The 17137-nt window shown below is 40.8% G+C and overlaps 1 protein-coding gene across 5 annotated transcripts in view; it reads left to right on the top strand.

Annotated features, from left to right (window-relative positions):
* The window catches only part of ELMO1 (engulfment and cell motility 1), a 3030107-nt gene that overhangs the window by 2780670 nt on the left and 232300 nt on the right, over positions 1-17137 (top strand). For all 5 annotated transcript variants that reach the window (XM_044065043.1, XM_044065038.1, XM_044065039.1 and 2 more), the window contains one exon: positions 2475-2582. In XM_044065043.1, the coding sequence (XP_043920978.1) occupies positions 2475-2582 (108 nt within the window). The remainder of the gene's footprint in view (positions 1-2474; positions 2583-17137) is intronic.

Genomic DNA, 17137 nt, shown 5'->3' with positions numbered 1-17137 from the left:
TCTAATACAGTCTCTAACTTTATTGATTCATATTATTTGCAGTAAATGTGACATACCTTATCCGTTTTCTTTCTTTTTATTGTTTTATATATTGTTTACTTTCTTGGAACGCATTCTGTCTTGGCTGTTACTGTCCTCCTACATGTAATTCCAGGGGTCTACTTTAGTTCAGCGAACGATCAGATGAGCGAACGCTGTTAGTGTCAAGCCGGCAAAGTAGCATATGGCCAGAACAGCAAATTTTTTCCCAGGGAAAGAAATTGCTGGGCCGGCCATCCGGGTTGCGACATTTCCTCCACTGTAGTGCGATCTCAGAGTTGGTATATTGGGGGGTGTGGGGGGCATAGCCCCCGACTTCATGGAGTGTTTAGTGGGGTTTTTTTTTGGGAACAGCAATTTTTTTTTTTCCCTGGGGGAAAAAAAATTGCTGTTCTGGTTGTTCGCTGTTTTAAGTTTGAGATTTAGGGGTCGATATAATAACGTTCAATCATCTGATCGTTCGTTGTTATAATATAGACCCAACTCCAGTCTAGTCTATCTTGTTGAGTACCAAAACTTTCTTTAATATCCATGTATCTCACCTCACTTTGATCTCCATTTCCCTATCATCATATCTCCTGTTTCCTCAGTGTTAGTCTTACAATATACTGTGCATTATTTTCTGTGTCTTAACTTCCCTTTTCTGCTCATAGTTCCTTTGTATATTACAGTCTGTCCAAGGATGCCCTCCATACAGATATCTGTTGCGTCTTTACCTACACTCCCATTAAATTGCCTCAACCACCTCATAACAGTTTTCATTTTTTGTAAAATGCCCTTCACTATTACAAAAAAAAATCTTGTTGGTTAACAATAATATTTTGTGAAAGTAATGTTTTCCATTAAAATTAGAATAATAATTCTATAAAGAACATAATTTTCCATATTTGTAATCAACCTACCATGTTCAACACTCCATTCCAAATCATATATTTCTCTTTGAACAGTTTCAGCTTTCTACTTATTCTTGTTAATTTTTTTCAAGATTGTCTTTCTTTTTATTTAAGACTGTCTTAAAGATTTGTGTTTTATCACTGTTTCTTTGTTAGCAGAGAAACTTTTGTATAATGGGTCTCATACTTTCTGAAACCAACTCTTCAGATGCGGGGAATAACATGGATGTCTGGTGACAGCTTATTGTTTGCTTTGTAAAAACAGACTTAGTTTCCACCTGTCTGCAGTGATGGCATTTGGATCAGTCCCTTCTCTGATCCTTCATGCTGAATAAGTTATGTTACCATAGGTGCACACCATTCCACTGTTTTTTCTCTTTTTGACAGTGCATGCAAATTTTGCTGATGTCCCAATGTTCCTTGCTTCGCAGGCAGTTTGCCAGCCTTCCGTATGCCATTGATGTTAGCCTTGGCATGCAAACAGACGTGGGCACTGTGTCATAAGAGCATATGACTCATTCACTTCCTGCATTTGACTTTTTAGATGACTTTCCTTTACATCCTCATAGATTACAATTAATGCCATGTATGTAATTTTCCATTTTCGTCTTTTAGGCATAATTCCTTCTACCAAAGCTAAGTTGGATTCTAGTGATGTTCTTCTACACACTGCACTACACAAATGCTCCTTCAGAAGAAAAAAAAACAATGTAATGATCTTTTCGATTGATGCTTTTTAAGGGGGAAGGAAATTTCCTCATAGTAGTGGCCACTATCGTATATAAAAGCATGCCTTTTAGAGAATTCCCAAGGCAGTGTATGCTACGTTGAAACACAGTTGTGTAAATATATTTGCCTTTTGTTTTCCAGCACTAGATATGCTAAATGTAAATTCAGTGTGTCCAATAAATAATTTTTGCTTGCATGTCCATAATAAAAAAAAAAAAAAAAAAAAAAAAACAACTTTGGATTACCTATTTTGTAGTGTACTAGCTTTGGATCAGTACAGCTATTAGTGAGTGCCATCTTCAACAGTGTAAATACACACTGCTACTGATCAGATGGCTTATTACCATGCTGAAAACACCAAATAAGTAGATGTACTGACAAAAAATGCATTGTTTTAAGAACCCTAGGCCGCATATGAGCAGCTGCAGCAGGTATTTTCAGTTTTCTCTCCAAAGAACTGGTGTGTAGCTTAGAAGGTGCACAGCTTTTGCTAGGATTGGGGCCAAGTTACTAAGCTTCGTACATATATATATTAGTTGTTAGCCTTTCATTGGTGTACTGAATATGTTTGTGATGGTTATGAAATAGAAATGTGGATTCCTCTTCCCTCTTGCAACACACCACTTACGCCGTAAGATGTAGTACATCTAGCAGTGTACCTGTGATGGACATTAGTTTTATTTATTTTTGTCACAGTGACTAACATAAAGTCATAATAATTAAAAAAATAAGTTGTGGATACTGTTCATATTACATAGAGAGGAGCATTGTCTAGTTAACTGGTGTATAATGCTTTGTTTGGATTTTTTTCAGACAAATTATGGTATTGCCGGCTTTCACCCAATCACAAGGTTCTGCACTATGGAGATTTAGAGGAATGTCCCCAAGGAGAAGTTCCACATGATTCTCTGCAAGAAAAGCGTAAGTCAGTTTTACCTTAATTTATCTGAGTGGCAAGTTTTTCTAGTGCCGTTTTTTTGATTATCTAGTTTGTATTTTGAAATATCAAATCCTAAACCCTTTTAATGTAGCATGTTCTGTTTTAAAAAACAGTTATTTTGTGTTTGCAATAGCTTGTTTATGGCATGTTTTAGCATTTTCCCCTCAGTTTGTTTGGACATCCTTTTAATAAGGTGCATCTTCTACTGTTTTATCCTTTTGCACAAGTTGTCATTTTATTTTTGGACTCATGCTGACTGCACTGCACTCTGAAACACATGTAAGCAAAGTTGGTGCACTCTACTGGCAGACCAATAAAAATTCCACAATTTCTTTAAAAACAGTCTGAAAATAACTTTGAGCCTAAGTTGATTTTATTCATTTATTTATTTGACATTTGTTTACCAGGAAAGTCACCTGGGCCAGAAAGTGCCCATTTTCAGTATAGGCCCAGGGAGAAGAGCTCCATAATGAGAATGAAAGATGAAGATGAAAATTCAAAAAGTGCAAAAAAAAAGCAAAACATATTTTTAAAAAGATGCACTCACAGAAAGTTGTCCAGTACTACAGTGCACAGAATTACACATAAATATGTTTTTTTTAAATGATAGATCTCAGACACAAGTCAAAAATGGAATCCAGATCCAATATCCCCATCCCTAAATTTAATAACCTGCCTATTGAAAGTTTGAGAAATGATGCAAGTCCTGACACTTTGAAAAATAAGTTATGGTTTAAACAAAACCAGCAAATCATAAAACTCTCACTGTCAATACTGTTAAAGGATTTCTTGCAAGGGGGTGGGTTTTACTTCTGCACCCCATAAGACTGTGCATAGACACTTCTGCTGCTTGCTTTTTACTGCCTAATCATTGTATCTCTGAATAAATGGGAGTACACCATTGTGCTTCAGCGTTTGTACTTAATGCATATCTGCCCTTCCACACTTTTAGTTTTGATCTTCCAATAATTGCAGATACAGTACCTGGAATTCCAACAGGCATCCATTGTAACCATAACTCAGAACTTAACTGTGTAATCCCAATGCTAAGAAAGACCAAAATCTCAACTCTTATCCCAAAATCTCTAACTTGCATAAATGCCACACCAACCACATTTGATTGAATGTCATTGTATTGAAATGCAGCTTCTACCCAAATCAAATTCAGCCAAAAGGACTCAAGTCAGATTTCTTACAAACAAGTCTCCAGATCCCAAGTTTGGATGTAGCTCAATATTCCACATTTTCTTTTCATATCTGTGGGATTTACTGAGCTACATTTTAAACTCATTTACAGTGACATTAAAACTTCTAGGTCTACACTGCAGCTTTAAAGCATCTGTGTAATAACTGGTCTTTTGTGGTTTGTCTTAGAGAATCTCTTCATACTTGTTTTTGTGTTGTAGCCTAGGAGTATTTCTGCTTTATCCATTCATCATGTACTTACCTTTGTTTCAATACATTTTATTTATTTGTTGGTGCACACGTGGTTGAAGATATGACTTCCAAGTCCAAAATAGTGAACAAATTTTGCAGTGTTTTTTTGCCATGTTGGATACTAGGGTCATTAACTTCCTATCTCTCTATCCCAATTTGAATCTAGTTTGATGAGCCTGTCTCTAGAAAACTTTTTCCATTGCTGCTTAAGTCAAAAGCCTGTGGAAGTGAGACATTGAGTCATTGCCGTAAAGGTTTCATATTGCCTTATGTACATCTGATTATACTTTTGCAATAGCGAGCTGCTGCCGTTGTATTATTTAAAAACTCTTTTTCTGTGATTAACTTTGTTAGACTGTTCGCCAAGATTCTTTTGAGGAGATAGTCATCTTTGAAGAACCAGTTCAAGAAATCATTGAGAAACCCAGAAGATGGGAATGTTTTGTTAGCATAAATGCACCAACTTAAGTGTCTGTTAATCGCATCTCTTCTAGATCTTTTTTTCGAAGTCTCAAAAAAGCATACCCCACAGATGCTGCTGCAGTAGTTCTGGCTGCCATGCAGAACTACCACTGAGAGGCCAGATCTGAGTTTGCCATGGTCTGAAAAACATTGCTCAAAGGCAGGTATTTCATATGGCTGGCAAATGACTTACTCTGAGAGTACTGTGTAGCTTGTACCAGCCATAGAATTAGGAAGCATGTACTTCTTACACCTTTTCATTGTCCCAGAGAGTGATGAGGGTTCAGCCCATTTTTGATCTCATTGACTTCATCAAAATTCACTATAACAAATACTCTCCCTGCTTCCTTGGGGGGGGGGGGTAGTGGGGGTGTCATGAGACATGACTGATGCTTCCTTGGCCCATCACTGATAGTGCCATAAGGTAGTCCTCTGCTTTGCATTAGTTCCACTGCACCTTCAGTACAGGGTGCTGCTGTTTAGCTTGTCTTCTATTCTTAGAGTCTTTAATAAGTTACAGACTGTGACTGAAGTGGCATTACAAAGGAATGCTAATGGATTTTCCCATATGTTATGGTGACATCTCTGAGAAATACTGCCATATGGCTTGTCTGTGGTTACCTTTTTTCGACTTGCTTTCTTTTGAAAAAATCCTTGTCAGTTCTGAAGCAGAGGATTTTTTTCATTGAGGCAAAACTAGACCTGTTGTATGCCTGGCTTTGTCGCAAATTCTTGAGCAAAGAAGTTGAGAGGTATGAGACTGAAGGGCCCTGTCTTCCTACATGGGAGTGTAGTGGTATGGCTGCTAAAACTCTGTTGTGCTTGATGGGTCTCGTAGTCACCATGATTGCTACACCTGTCTGACACCTCCATATGATGGTTGCTTTAGTGGCTGGTGTGTGTTCTGGTTGCTGAATCAAACTGACACCACTACTACTGTTTGGAATTGCTTACTGCAGAGAGTCCTTTGAGATTGTTATAACTGATAACGGGAAAAGTCTTTGTATCAGCTGATACTTGAAAGAGTATCCTAAATTGGGTCTGCATATAGAATGTGCCACCCTTTGAGGTGGATGGCTTCTTCACCCACGTTAAGTGGAGTTTCCCCTGCTGTATATTACATTTCGTATTTTTTTCTTTTTTACTTTTTTTAAATTGCAAGTTTTTTCGTTTATTTAACCATGTAAGTGAAGTGGTCCATCTTTGATCCTATTCAGCCAGATTATCCATGACCTGGGCCATAAGAACAACCATAAATGTAATCTACGTTTAGAATAGATAGCGACTATAGATTAGGATTGATCCAGGACCCTGTTGAGACAGAGATCTTACTCGGTGAGCTCCATGATTTTATATCCTTTGACAGCTGCATTTTTCTTTGTCTGTAGTTTGTGGAGGTCCATGGTTTCAGGGCTGAAGATCCTGGTGCCATATAAATTCTTCAGTTTCAATGCAGAGATGCAAGGTGCATGCTACTGGGGAGTGTACAAACTTGAGATCTTAGAAGAATTGCCATAAAATGCGTCTCATGCGGAACTTACAGCATTTACCTACTCCAGAGGGCCTCGTTAAAGATCATCTAATACTGTGAAGAGTTCCTTGGCTGTCACTTTATTCACATTCACATTCTCATTCTGACAATGTAGTGACTGACATAGTTTTGATTGTCATCATATTCATCTTTGTGAAGTTTCCACTGTTGATGCCTAGGAAAAGCATACCTTAATTCTTCTGTAGTAATCAAATGACCACCCCAGGAAATGACATAGTTGCCATAAGTGGCAGTCAGTTCCTTGACTTATAGTGCTATCAAGGAAGTTAAGGCCCTATTTCACTGCCTTCAAAGTTGCTGTGATGGAAGGTTCTCAGAAGAAGGACCATTTAGAGCAGGGATGTCGAAATCAAATAACTAGGATTGCTGAACAAGGACCACCTTACTCATCTGAGAGCCACAGTCTCAAAATCAAAAAGAAGGGTGGTCAGCACAGCTAGGAATGTAGTAGAGCAGCTTCCTTCACTCAGAGCTACACTTGTTTGAGGGTATTCAGTAGTTCATTCCTACCAAGAGTCAGAGAGGAACAAAGTTAAGAGCTTATTTTTCCTTTGTGACAGAATTATATTGGACTGATGTCTGTCTTTCTGTTTTTTGTACAGCAATAGTAAGATATTTTTCGTGGATTGCTTTCCATGTTTTAAGACCTTCTTTTAGAAGACCTTCCATTTAATGAGGCTCACCAGCAGTTATGAATTTGGCTGTGCTATAGTTGTATTTGCTAGAGACAGCAGTTAGACGGAAAAACTCTTTTTACCCAGTGTGGTAGGTTTCATTCATTCATTCATTGGGGTTATGCTTACCAGGCCTTCCTTACCTTCTTCCCAGAATGAACAAGTCATTAAAGGTTCTACTTTGGTAGCTTTAAAGCACCCAGACACTAATCTTTTGCCTTCAAGAAAGTGATCAGTTTTTGTAGACCTTTAACCCTCATGGTTCAGTCTTGTTTTTAAGCCTTATAGATCTGATTCTTTTACAATTTCCTTGCCCAATGTAGCCCAGAAGCATCAACATCTGGCAACTGTCCCACTGAATAGACAATGTGGAAACATAGGTTTGGAGAAAGAAGAGTTTCCTTTTTTGCCCCTTTTAACCAATGTGTATTTGTTTGCTTCATTACATGCTTGAATCCAAGTTTTCAGTGATAGGCCATGTTTTGGATAAGGTCTTTAAACATACTTGTCTGAAAAGAAGGCTGCTTCTTTAGATTGATCTTTGAGATTTTATATGGCCTGCTGCACCCTTGATGATGTGATGTGACCAGTGCTATGCCAAGGGTGGTTGTTGCAGCTGTCTGCATGTGCAAAACAGCTTATGTATGTTTTTTCTTTGTGTTAGTGTTCCAGCAAACTCCCGAGTGCCATTATTCTGTGATAGGATCCTGTTTGGAGAGCCTTCATATCAGATCATTTACGACCTTTGAAAAGGTCAGCACCACTGTTAACCTCAGATAGTACTATTCTTTCTATTATGTCTTTTTCTAGAAAATCAGCTTAATCCCACAGAATGTGAAGACCCTGATATACTAGTGGTGACCTGACATGTCATATGGTTCTTCCACTTAAAGTTTAACTTCTTATAACTAAACATTCTAAAGTAAAACAATAAGTAAGCTAAAATGAAAACAAAGTGAAGCAGACTAAGAATAAAAGCATCAGATAAAAACAGCAATATGGCATTATTATTGGAAATAAAAGAATGCAACTTAAGAAAATTGTAGCAAAATAGGCAATACATTAAATGAACTGAGGAACTATAAATTATGACAGATGACAGTTAAGAATAAACAGTTGATGAATTACTAAAATGGTTGCAGTGTTATTATAAACATTTAGTGATAACATGTTAAATGTCAAATTACACAAATTAAAGTTACAAAAAGAACATATAAAATGGAAAAGCACTGTGGGTGAAGCCTTCATCAGAACATTTTACATATGATTATCAAATTCCATATGTAAACTGAGGAAAAAACAGTGTATGTTGGAAATGTTGGAAAATGTCACTAAGGGCAGCCATATATATGCAATTCCCAATAAATTTCCATATGTAGTTAATTGCAAGCACAAGCAACACACAGTGGATGAATTCATAACCCAGAGGCAGATCACTAAAGAAAATAAATGGAAATGTTGGACTTGACAAAAAATTTTCACATCTCTGGAACTCTCAAATGCTTCCATTTGTCAAAGGTAAAAATAACTTAGAAGGACATGGAAACAAAAATGTGAAGGTCAACACAACCAGCATTGGACACTGCATCTGCTTACAGACTTTCAGATGTTATCCACCAAGGAAAAACTAGAAAAACTGTAATCACAGATTTGAATTCATGTCATAAAAAAACAAAAAACAGAAAGACAAAGACACACTTGCTTATATATATGTATGGGTGTGTGTATGTGTATAACAAAACAAAACACCCCAGAAGTACAAATCCGAATTATGTACAGCAGCAAACTCCTAGGTAGACAAGTAAAAAAAACACAGCTTACAAGATGAATTTGAGGGCTTTGGTTCTCAGTTGGATTTTGTAATCTAAATAATTGTTCCTAAAAAGTTTCTTCCTAAATAGGATTGTAATGAACTTGAAATTCCCCTCATCTAGTGTCTATATCTAAAAATTGTACTCTGGTACCTTTATTCGTGTCTGTATCAGCATTTCAAAAATTGAATAGTTCGAATCACTAAGTGTCAAACTGACATGATCAAACTATCCAATTTTCGAATGCTGATAAAAAAAAAAAATAAAATGAACTAACTGGTGTAGGCAGGGGGGCAAGCCCCCCTGCACCCCCCACAACCCCGGCTACTTAAATATACCAAATCCGAGACCGCACTACATTGAGGTAAATGGAAATCTCCCCTTACGGAGATTTCCGTTTCCCCGTTCAATGTTCTGCACTTTTGGCATTCTCAATGCGACAGTATCAAATTCGATATTGTCAGAGTTCGAGATGCTGATAGGGACCCCTTTATTCGATATAGTGAAGTTTGAAAACTTGGTACTCTGTTTAATTTCATCTAACTCTTGTAGTGGTCCTCTGACATATAAAAAATATGTCTATACAACTTTTATATAAGCAGATGGCTTAGTGGTTAAGGTCTTCGCCTCCCAGGTACAAGGTTCAATCCTGACCTCTGACCAATACCTGTTTGGAGTTTACATGTTCTCCCTGTGTCTCCATGGGGTTTCTCCCATGTCCAAAAAACATGCTGAGTGTTTCCATCTCAGACTCACCAGTGAATGGAGCTGCGGTCAGCAGGACAGACTCTACATGGTGCCCTATAAGAGGAAGAGTTGTACAGACCAACCGCTTTGGGCATCTACTGTGGTGCGCAGTATCCTCTAGACAGCAGAACAAGGATCACAGACTGGGCACCATGGCAGGGCTAGCCACTCGATGGTGTAAAATATGGCTCTAGGTGATTCGGTTATGTTGACTAATGTTGCCAAAAATGGGTATGGGTAGTTACCGGTGATAACTGGGTTGCGGATCCGACCTACTCTGACCCACGCCAGGGACCCGTGCTAACGGTAGGAGGGGTACATGTGCCCCTATTGGCCAGTATGTGCCCGCCATAAAAGCCAAGCAGCCCTGGGTCAATAAGCTGGTGTCTAGTTGCCCAGCCTGGGTTACCTGGGATAGCTCTGTTGAGTGAAATTTGGACGGAAAACCAACCAACTTGCCAAACATGAACTGAGAATTGCTACGCTTAATGTAGGTTCACTGACAGGACGTAGCTTGGAAGTGGATGACATGATGATACGGAGGAGGCTGGACATCCTATGTATCCTGGCGATGCGATGGAAGGGCAGTGCAGCAAAGCCACTTGGCTTGGGATCCAGAGTCTACTACTCAGGTGGAGGGCAGGCTAGAAATGGTGTAGATATTGTGGTGAGAGAGAGGCTTCAGAAGGCAGTAAGGGATATCATCAGAATTAATCACAGACTCAAGGCAGTCAGACTCCAGTGTAGAGCAGTATTCATAATCTCAGCCTATGCCCCGCAGCAGGGTTGTGATAGTGAGGAAAAGAATGCATTCAGACAGCAGTTGCAGGACCTACTAGATAAAGCAGGACAAAATGAATTGGTGTTGATAATGGGTGACTTGAATGCACATATCGGGACAGACAGAACAGGATATGCCTGGGTCCACATGGGTGGGGCAATAGGAATAAAGAAGGAGAAGCCATTCTAGACTTCTGTCTGGCAAAATGGCTTGATAGTAGCCAACACATGGCTCAGAAAGAGAGACAGACACAAGATCACATACAAGAGTAGTCAACATGCAACTCAGGTAGACTTCCTCCTAGTAAGGAAACGGCACTGGAGCAGAATCCATGATTGCAAAGTCATCCCCAGTGAAACAGTTGGCCCCCAGCATAAACCAGTAATTGCCACAATCAGCTGCAAGCAGTGGTCAGAGAAGGTTGTAAGGTCAACAGAGACCAGGCTGAAGACCTGGAAGTTGACTGGAGAAAAAGTACAACAGTTCAAGGAGTTACTCAGGGCTGTAGCACCCCAAGAAGAGTAGGAAATAGGTGGAATTGAAGAAGAATGGCAGCGCCTAAAAACAGCATGTGTTAGGACTACAGAAAAGATATGTGGCCGGGCCAGGTATGGAAGTAAGGTACATAAGGAAAGCTGGTGGTGGAATGCAGAAGTCCAGGAAGTCATAAAAAGAAAGGAGGAGTGCAGGAAGAAGTGGGAGATAGAAAAGACTGACCAGGCTAGAAAGAGCTACTGGTTGGCTAACAAAGAAGCTAAGAAAGAAGTTGCAATAGCAAAGAATAGGGCATCAGAGGCACTGTATCAGCTTCTGGAAAGTGACTCAGTAAGGGGCACAAATAAACTATATCAGGTTGCAAGGCAAAGACAGAAAGATAAAGAAGATAGTCAGACACCCTTCATAAGGGATGCCAGCAACAACCTGCTCACCAGCCCAGAGGACATCAAAGGCAGATGGAAGGAGTATTTCCAGCAGCTTCTGAATGAAGAAAACCCCACAGAAGCTGTACTGCCACAGAAACAGCCTACAATGAGAGAAGAAGAGGAGCCCACCCTAAAAGAAGTAAGAACAGCACTAAGGAAGATGAAGTCAGGGAAAGCAGCAGGCTCAGATGAGTTCACAGCAGATATGATAAAGATGCTGGGTGAGATAGGGGAGAAATGACTCCGAGGGTATTAATAGCAGTGTGGAGAGAAAGGCATATCCCAGATGACTGGAGAATAAGCATACTCATGCCAGTGTACAAGAACAAAGGGGACATCCACAACTGTGGCAGTACAGAGGCATCAAACTCCTATCACATTGCATGAAAGTTCTGGAGAGGGTGATTGATAAATGGATACGCAGATTAGTAGAATGTAAGATGGGAGAGGGGCAGTTTGGATTCAGATCAGGATGCAGCACAACTGATCCGATGTTTGCATTGAGACAGATACTTGAGAAGAAGCTAGAGATGAGAGAGTCCAACTGGCCATTCCTAGACTTTGAGAAAGCATATGACAAGGTCCCAAGAAAGCTGATCTGGGCAGTACTGCGGTGGTTTGAAGTCCCAGAAAGATTGGTAGAATTAGTGCATGCTATGTACAAGGACCCAATGACTCAAGTATGAACAGTGTTCGGCCTCACAGAGGGGTTCCCAGTGGGTGTGGGTGTTTGTCAGGGTTCATCTCTGAGCCCACTGCTGTTCATACTGCTGATGGACTACATTAGCAAACAGGTTGGAGGGGATGGATCAACAAAGCTGTTTTATGCAGGCGATGTGGCAGTACAGGCAGACTCTGAGCTAGAACATAAGCAAAGGATAGGAGAATGGATTGCAAATCTGAAGGCACATGGGATGAAACTAAGCACAGATAAGACTGTGATAATGACAGCAAATTGGGGAATTCAGAAGAAGCTGAGAACAGAGATAGATGGGAAGATAGTGGAACAGGTAAACGGCTTCAAGAATCTGGGAGGAATAGTTGAGGAGAAGGGTAGTCTGAATGAAGAGTTCAAAGCTAGAATCAGAGGGGCTGCAGCCTACTGGCATAGAGTATCAGGTGTAGTGTATGACAGAAGAATGCCAAAGAAGCTGAAAATAAGGTGTACAAGACAGCGGTGCGACCAGTACTACCGTATGGTACAGAAACCTGGGCAGTAAAGGCAGAACAGTTGAAGCTAGAGGTAATGGAAATGAAGTGCCTGAGAAAGGTGGCATGATGCACACTGGGACAGATGAAGAAATGAGGACATAAGAACAGAAGCCAAAGTAGCTCCAATTGCAGAAAAGATCAAAGAGAACAGATTACGGTGGTTTGGGCACATGTGTAGAATTGCAGAAGACAATCTGGTGAGGAAGATTTGGGACAGACAGGAAGAAGGTAAGAGGAAGTGAGGATGTCCAGCAAAGAGGTGGATGTATTGTGTGAAAGAAGATCTGCGAAAGTCAGACATGAGTGTTGGAAGAAGGCAGGAGTGTGGCACTGAATTGAGTGTGGCACTGAATCAAGCAAGTTGGCGACAGTTAAAATGATACCCCGACCCCATGTAGAAAAATGGGGAAAAGTTGCTGATGATGATGATGATATAACTTTTATAGAGTTAATTTTTTTTCAAAACCCTTCAGTTTGAGTAATCAATCAATCTCCCATGCACTAAGGACTAAGTTGGCATATGCAGATCTCTCTCTCTCTCTCTCTCTCTCTGTATATATATATATATATATATATATATATATATATATATATATATGTGTGTGTGTGTGTGTGTGTGTATATATATATATATATATGTGTGTGTGTGTATATAGTGTGTCCTACATCTTTTTAATTCTATTTTCTATCCTCCTCTTTTCTATTTTCTTGTAACTGCTTGTCTAGTATTAGTCCTTTTCTTAACTATTGTACATCTGTTTTTCTGCAGTTCACTCCTGCTCAAGCTGCTTGTAAATCTTCTGATGTTTTTTTTTTTTTTTTTTTGAACAAGTTCTAGCCAGGTTCACATCCTCCCAAAACCCACATACTATAATGTCTAACTTCTCTAAAGAGAAATTTAATGACGTCTTTATAAAACAAACTGGTCTTCGCTTAAGATACTGCCACTAGATGGGGCAGTTCATTACTTTAATAACTGCTTTTTTAAACCTACTAGATAACTTAGCTCCTGTCCATTCCAAAAGAATCAAATCAATCCCATGCCATGTCTAACTAAAGAAAGTAATACCCTAATGAAAAAAAAGGGAGGCAACCTGGACCCTATGGAAACATAGCAGTAAGGAACAAGATCTCATTACTTTCAAACAACTGCATAACCAAACAAAAAAACAAGTAAAGAACTCATTACTTTCAAACAACTGTGTAACCAAACAAAAAAACAAGTAATTAAAGATAAACAGGCTTACTGTAAATGTCCTTCATGGATGCATCTGCAGTCATAACAACTGGGTTGTCCTGTCGTCAGGCAGCCCCTCGGTCGGCCGGATTCCAAAGTCCAGGTCCGGCTTCGGCTGATGTCGCACTTCACCCGACGTCATCTTTGCTGGTCTTCGGGTATAAAGGCATCAGCCGACGCCATTTTCCTCAGTCTTTCTTGCCGCGTGGCGCCCGAAGCAGAAGCTGTTCGCAAGTGCCGGTCGGTCAGATCCAGAGATTACTACTACCGAATACTACTTCGAAGACTTCTTAAAGCTAAGTACCCCGTTGGGGACTCTTTCTTGCCTCAGCCGATGTCAGAAAAAGTCAATAACTGTTTAACTTGTGGGAAACAAATACCTCATAAAGATTTCCACTCTTACTGTTTGCCTTGTTTAGGCCCAGACCACGACGTAGCAGCTTGTTCGGCCTGTGCTTCATTCAACCGACGAACGCTTAGGCGTCGGTCGGAGTTTGCTGAACAGTTTTTCGGCTCAGATTTTGCGTACATTATGCCGTCGGATCCTCCGACTACCCAAATTGTTAAAAAACGCAAAGAAAAAGACTGACACTCGCGGTCTGCGGTTTCGGCCGAAACCATGGTTAAGCAAACCGCGAGTGTCTCGGTTTCGGCCGAAACCAAGAAAACTGATCAAAGTACAGCCGAATCAATCACTACTACTGAGGTTCCTCCTACTTTACTTGAATCGGCCTCAGAAATTTTACCTACAACAGTGGTTACTAGTGACTTATCAGACACCATCCCTTTGGATGTCTCTACCCCAGCACGTGGTGCTGCTAGGCCTCCTGCAGCCATGTCTATTAAGGCCTTTGCCAGGGCTAAAGCAGCCAAATCTACTAAATCAGTGCCTGTTAAACCCCCCTCAACCAGGCCCACTTCTAGTTCACAAATGCTTACTCTGGCAGAGGATTTAATATCCTTAATTAGGGGATCTCAATCTCACCCAGACAGGGCCTCGCAGCCCCCAGAAAAGAGACCTAGAGCAGAGCCCCCCGAGCCTGTGTCCTCTGATGATTCTGCAGATGACTCAGATATTACAGACCAGCCAGAGGCTCCTTTCTCCAATTATGAAGACTCAGATGCTGAAGAATCCATTCCAGCTGCTTCTCCACCAGAAGAATTCTCCTTTGGGGAAACCTTACATGCCATGAGAGAGCAATTCCAATGGCAGGAACAGGATTTCTCAGATTCCAGAAAAAGACTTAGGACTTTTCTGCACCTACCACAACACAGGCCCTTAGCTATACCTCCTGTCCTCTCTGTTGTGGACGATGCATTTAATGATGTCTGCACTGCACCAGATTCCTTGCCTCCAGCCCCTGCCAAACCAGATAGATTTTACAGGGTGCCAGACACTCATCATCACCTATACAAGGCCCCGCTTGCAGACCCCGAAACTATATCCCAGGGGCCTAAGGCAGTAGCCTCGACCACAGCAAAAAACCCTATTCCTTCTGAAAGGGAATCCAGGTCTTTAGACAGATGGGGCAAAAAAGTTTACACCTCTGCTACTCTCTCAGCTAGAGCTTTAAACTGTCAGTTTCACATGATACAATACCAAGAGTTTATGCTTGATCAGTTAACTAAAAAGCTATCCTCTGATGACTCTATAGATAAGAAATATGTATTAGAAATGGTAAATAACATACAACAGGTTAGTAACCATTCCTTAAAATGTGGCTATGATGCACTGGAGGCTTCATTTAGATCAGCCATGACTGGCACAGTGATAAGAAGACATGCATGGCTGAAGGAACAGGTCTTACCGGATCATGTTAAAGCTAAGTTATTAGATGCTCCTATGGATAAGGCCAGTTTGTTTGGTACACCTGCCCAGCAGGTAATGAAGAAAATGGAAGAAAAGGCAAAATCTGTACAAACGGTTAAAGATTTCTTGCAGGTTCAGCCCCCAAGGTTTAGCAGGAACTGGCCTGCCAAAATTGGTCCTTTCCTGACTCCACAAGATCCCAAAGGGGCAGGAATAGACGCTCCAGAGGCAGAAATCAATCCAGAGGAGGTGCCTACAGAGGACGACAGTGGCAAGGTAATAACAGAGGCACAGACACAGCCACTACCACTACAACAGGACAATCACAGTGACTTGATTCTAACTCCGCCTACCAGGGAACAAATAGCAGCACCATTAGGCGGAAAATTAACCTTATTTTCAAAGAACTGGCACTATATCACAAAAGACAAGTGGATTTTGCAAACCATAGACCAAGGTTACGGTTCCACTTCCACACTTTACCAGTCAAAAGAGGAATGCCAAACCTGCCTCCAAATCAAAAAATAGAAGCTCTACAGCAGATAATGCAATTAACAAAGATGAGAGCTGTGGAAAGAGTACCAATAACAGAACAAGGCAAAGGATTCTACTCCAGACTATTCCTAGTTCCAAGAAAGGAAAAAAGTTGGAGACCTATTCTCGACCTGTCCATCTTAAACACATACATCATTGTCCCAAAATTCAAAATGCTGACCCTACAGCAACTTCTTCCCATGCTGGGCAAGGAGTGTTGGCTGGTAACTCTAGATCTCAAGGAGGCATACCTGCACGTTCCCATTCGACCAAATTGCAGAAGATACCTCAGATTTCTTGCAGGATCAGAGCATTATCAATTCTCAGCATTGCCCTTTGGCTTATCTACTGCGCTCAGAGTATTCACAAAATGCCTGGCATCAGTAATCGCCCACTGCAGACTACAGGGAATCCAAATTTATCCATACCTGGACGACTGCCTGCTACAAGGGGACAACAAAAGCAAGCTGACAACAGATTTACAAAGGGTCATTTACTTGCTACAAGCACTGGGATACACAGTCAATTTACAAAAGTCAAGGCTGATACCATCCCAAACAAGGACATTCTTGGGCTGAATTGGACACAGTAAAACAAATGGCATTCCTAACTGCAGAAAAACAAAAAGAACTCCCTCTTTACTTCTTGGCACTAATAAAACAGAACAAGCTAACAGCAAGAAAAGTTCTGCAGGCCTTGGGCTTCATGGCATCATGCATAATCTTGGTTCCACATGCCAGACTGCATATGAGAAAACTACAGTGGTACCTAAAGAATTTATGGTCCCAACACAGGCACAGCCTAGAAGCAGAAATTCCACTAATCCCATGCCTAAAACAGGAGTTCCTATGGTGGGCTCAAGCATGCCAGTCAAACCCAGGCCTACCCTTTCACAACTATCAAGCAAGCCAAACCATCACAACAGACGCCTCAGACCTAGGATGGGGGGCTCACATGCTGGACAAATGCGCAAGGATTGTGGACGCAGGACCAGCTACACCTGCACATCAATCAAAAAGAAATGCTGGCAGTAAAACTGGCAATCCAAAATTCAGACCATTTCTCAAAGAAGGCCATTTGATGATAAGGACAGACAACACCACAGTCATGTGGTACATCAACAAACAGGGAGGCACTCATTCATACCCCCTATGCAGACTGACTTTGGACCTTTGGAACCTGGCACTCAGCTACAACATCCAGTTACAGGCAATATTTGTACCGGGAAAGGAGAACACTCTAGCAGACATGTTAAGCAGAACCACCTCGGATGCTCACGAATGGATGCTACACCCGGACATCTTCAAGACCATCGCAAAGAAATGGGGAATGCCACAGATAGATCTATTCGCTTCC

Source organism: Protopterus annectens, chromosome 3.part0 (assembly GCF_019279795.1).
Source record: "Protopterus annectens isolate FY-2018-M chromosome 3.part0, PAN1.0, whole genome shotgun sequence".
Lineage (NCBI taxonomy): Eukaryota > Metazoa > Chordata > Ceratodontiformes > Protopteridae > Protopterus > Protopterus annectens.
This window is presented reverse-complemented; position numbering and strand designations above follow the sequence as displayed.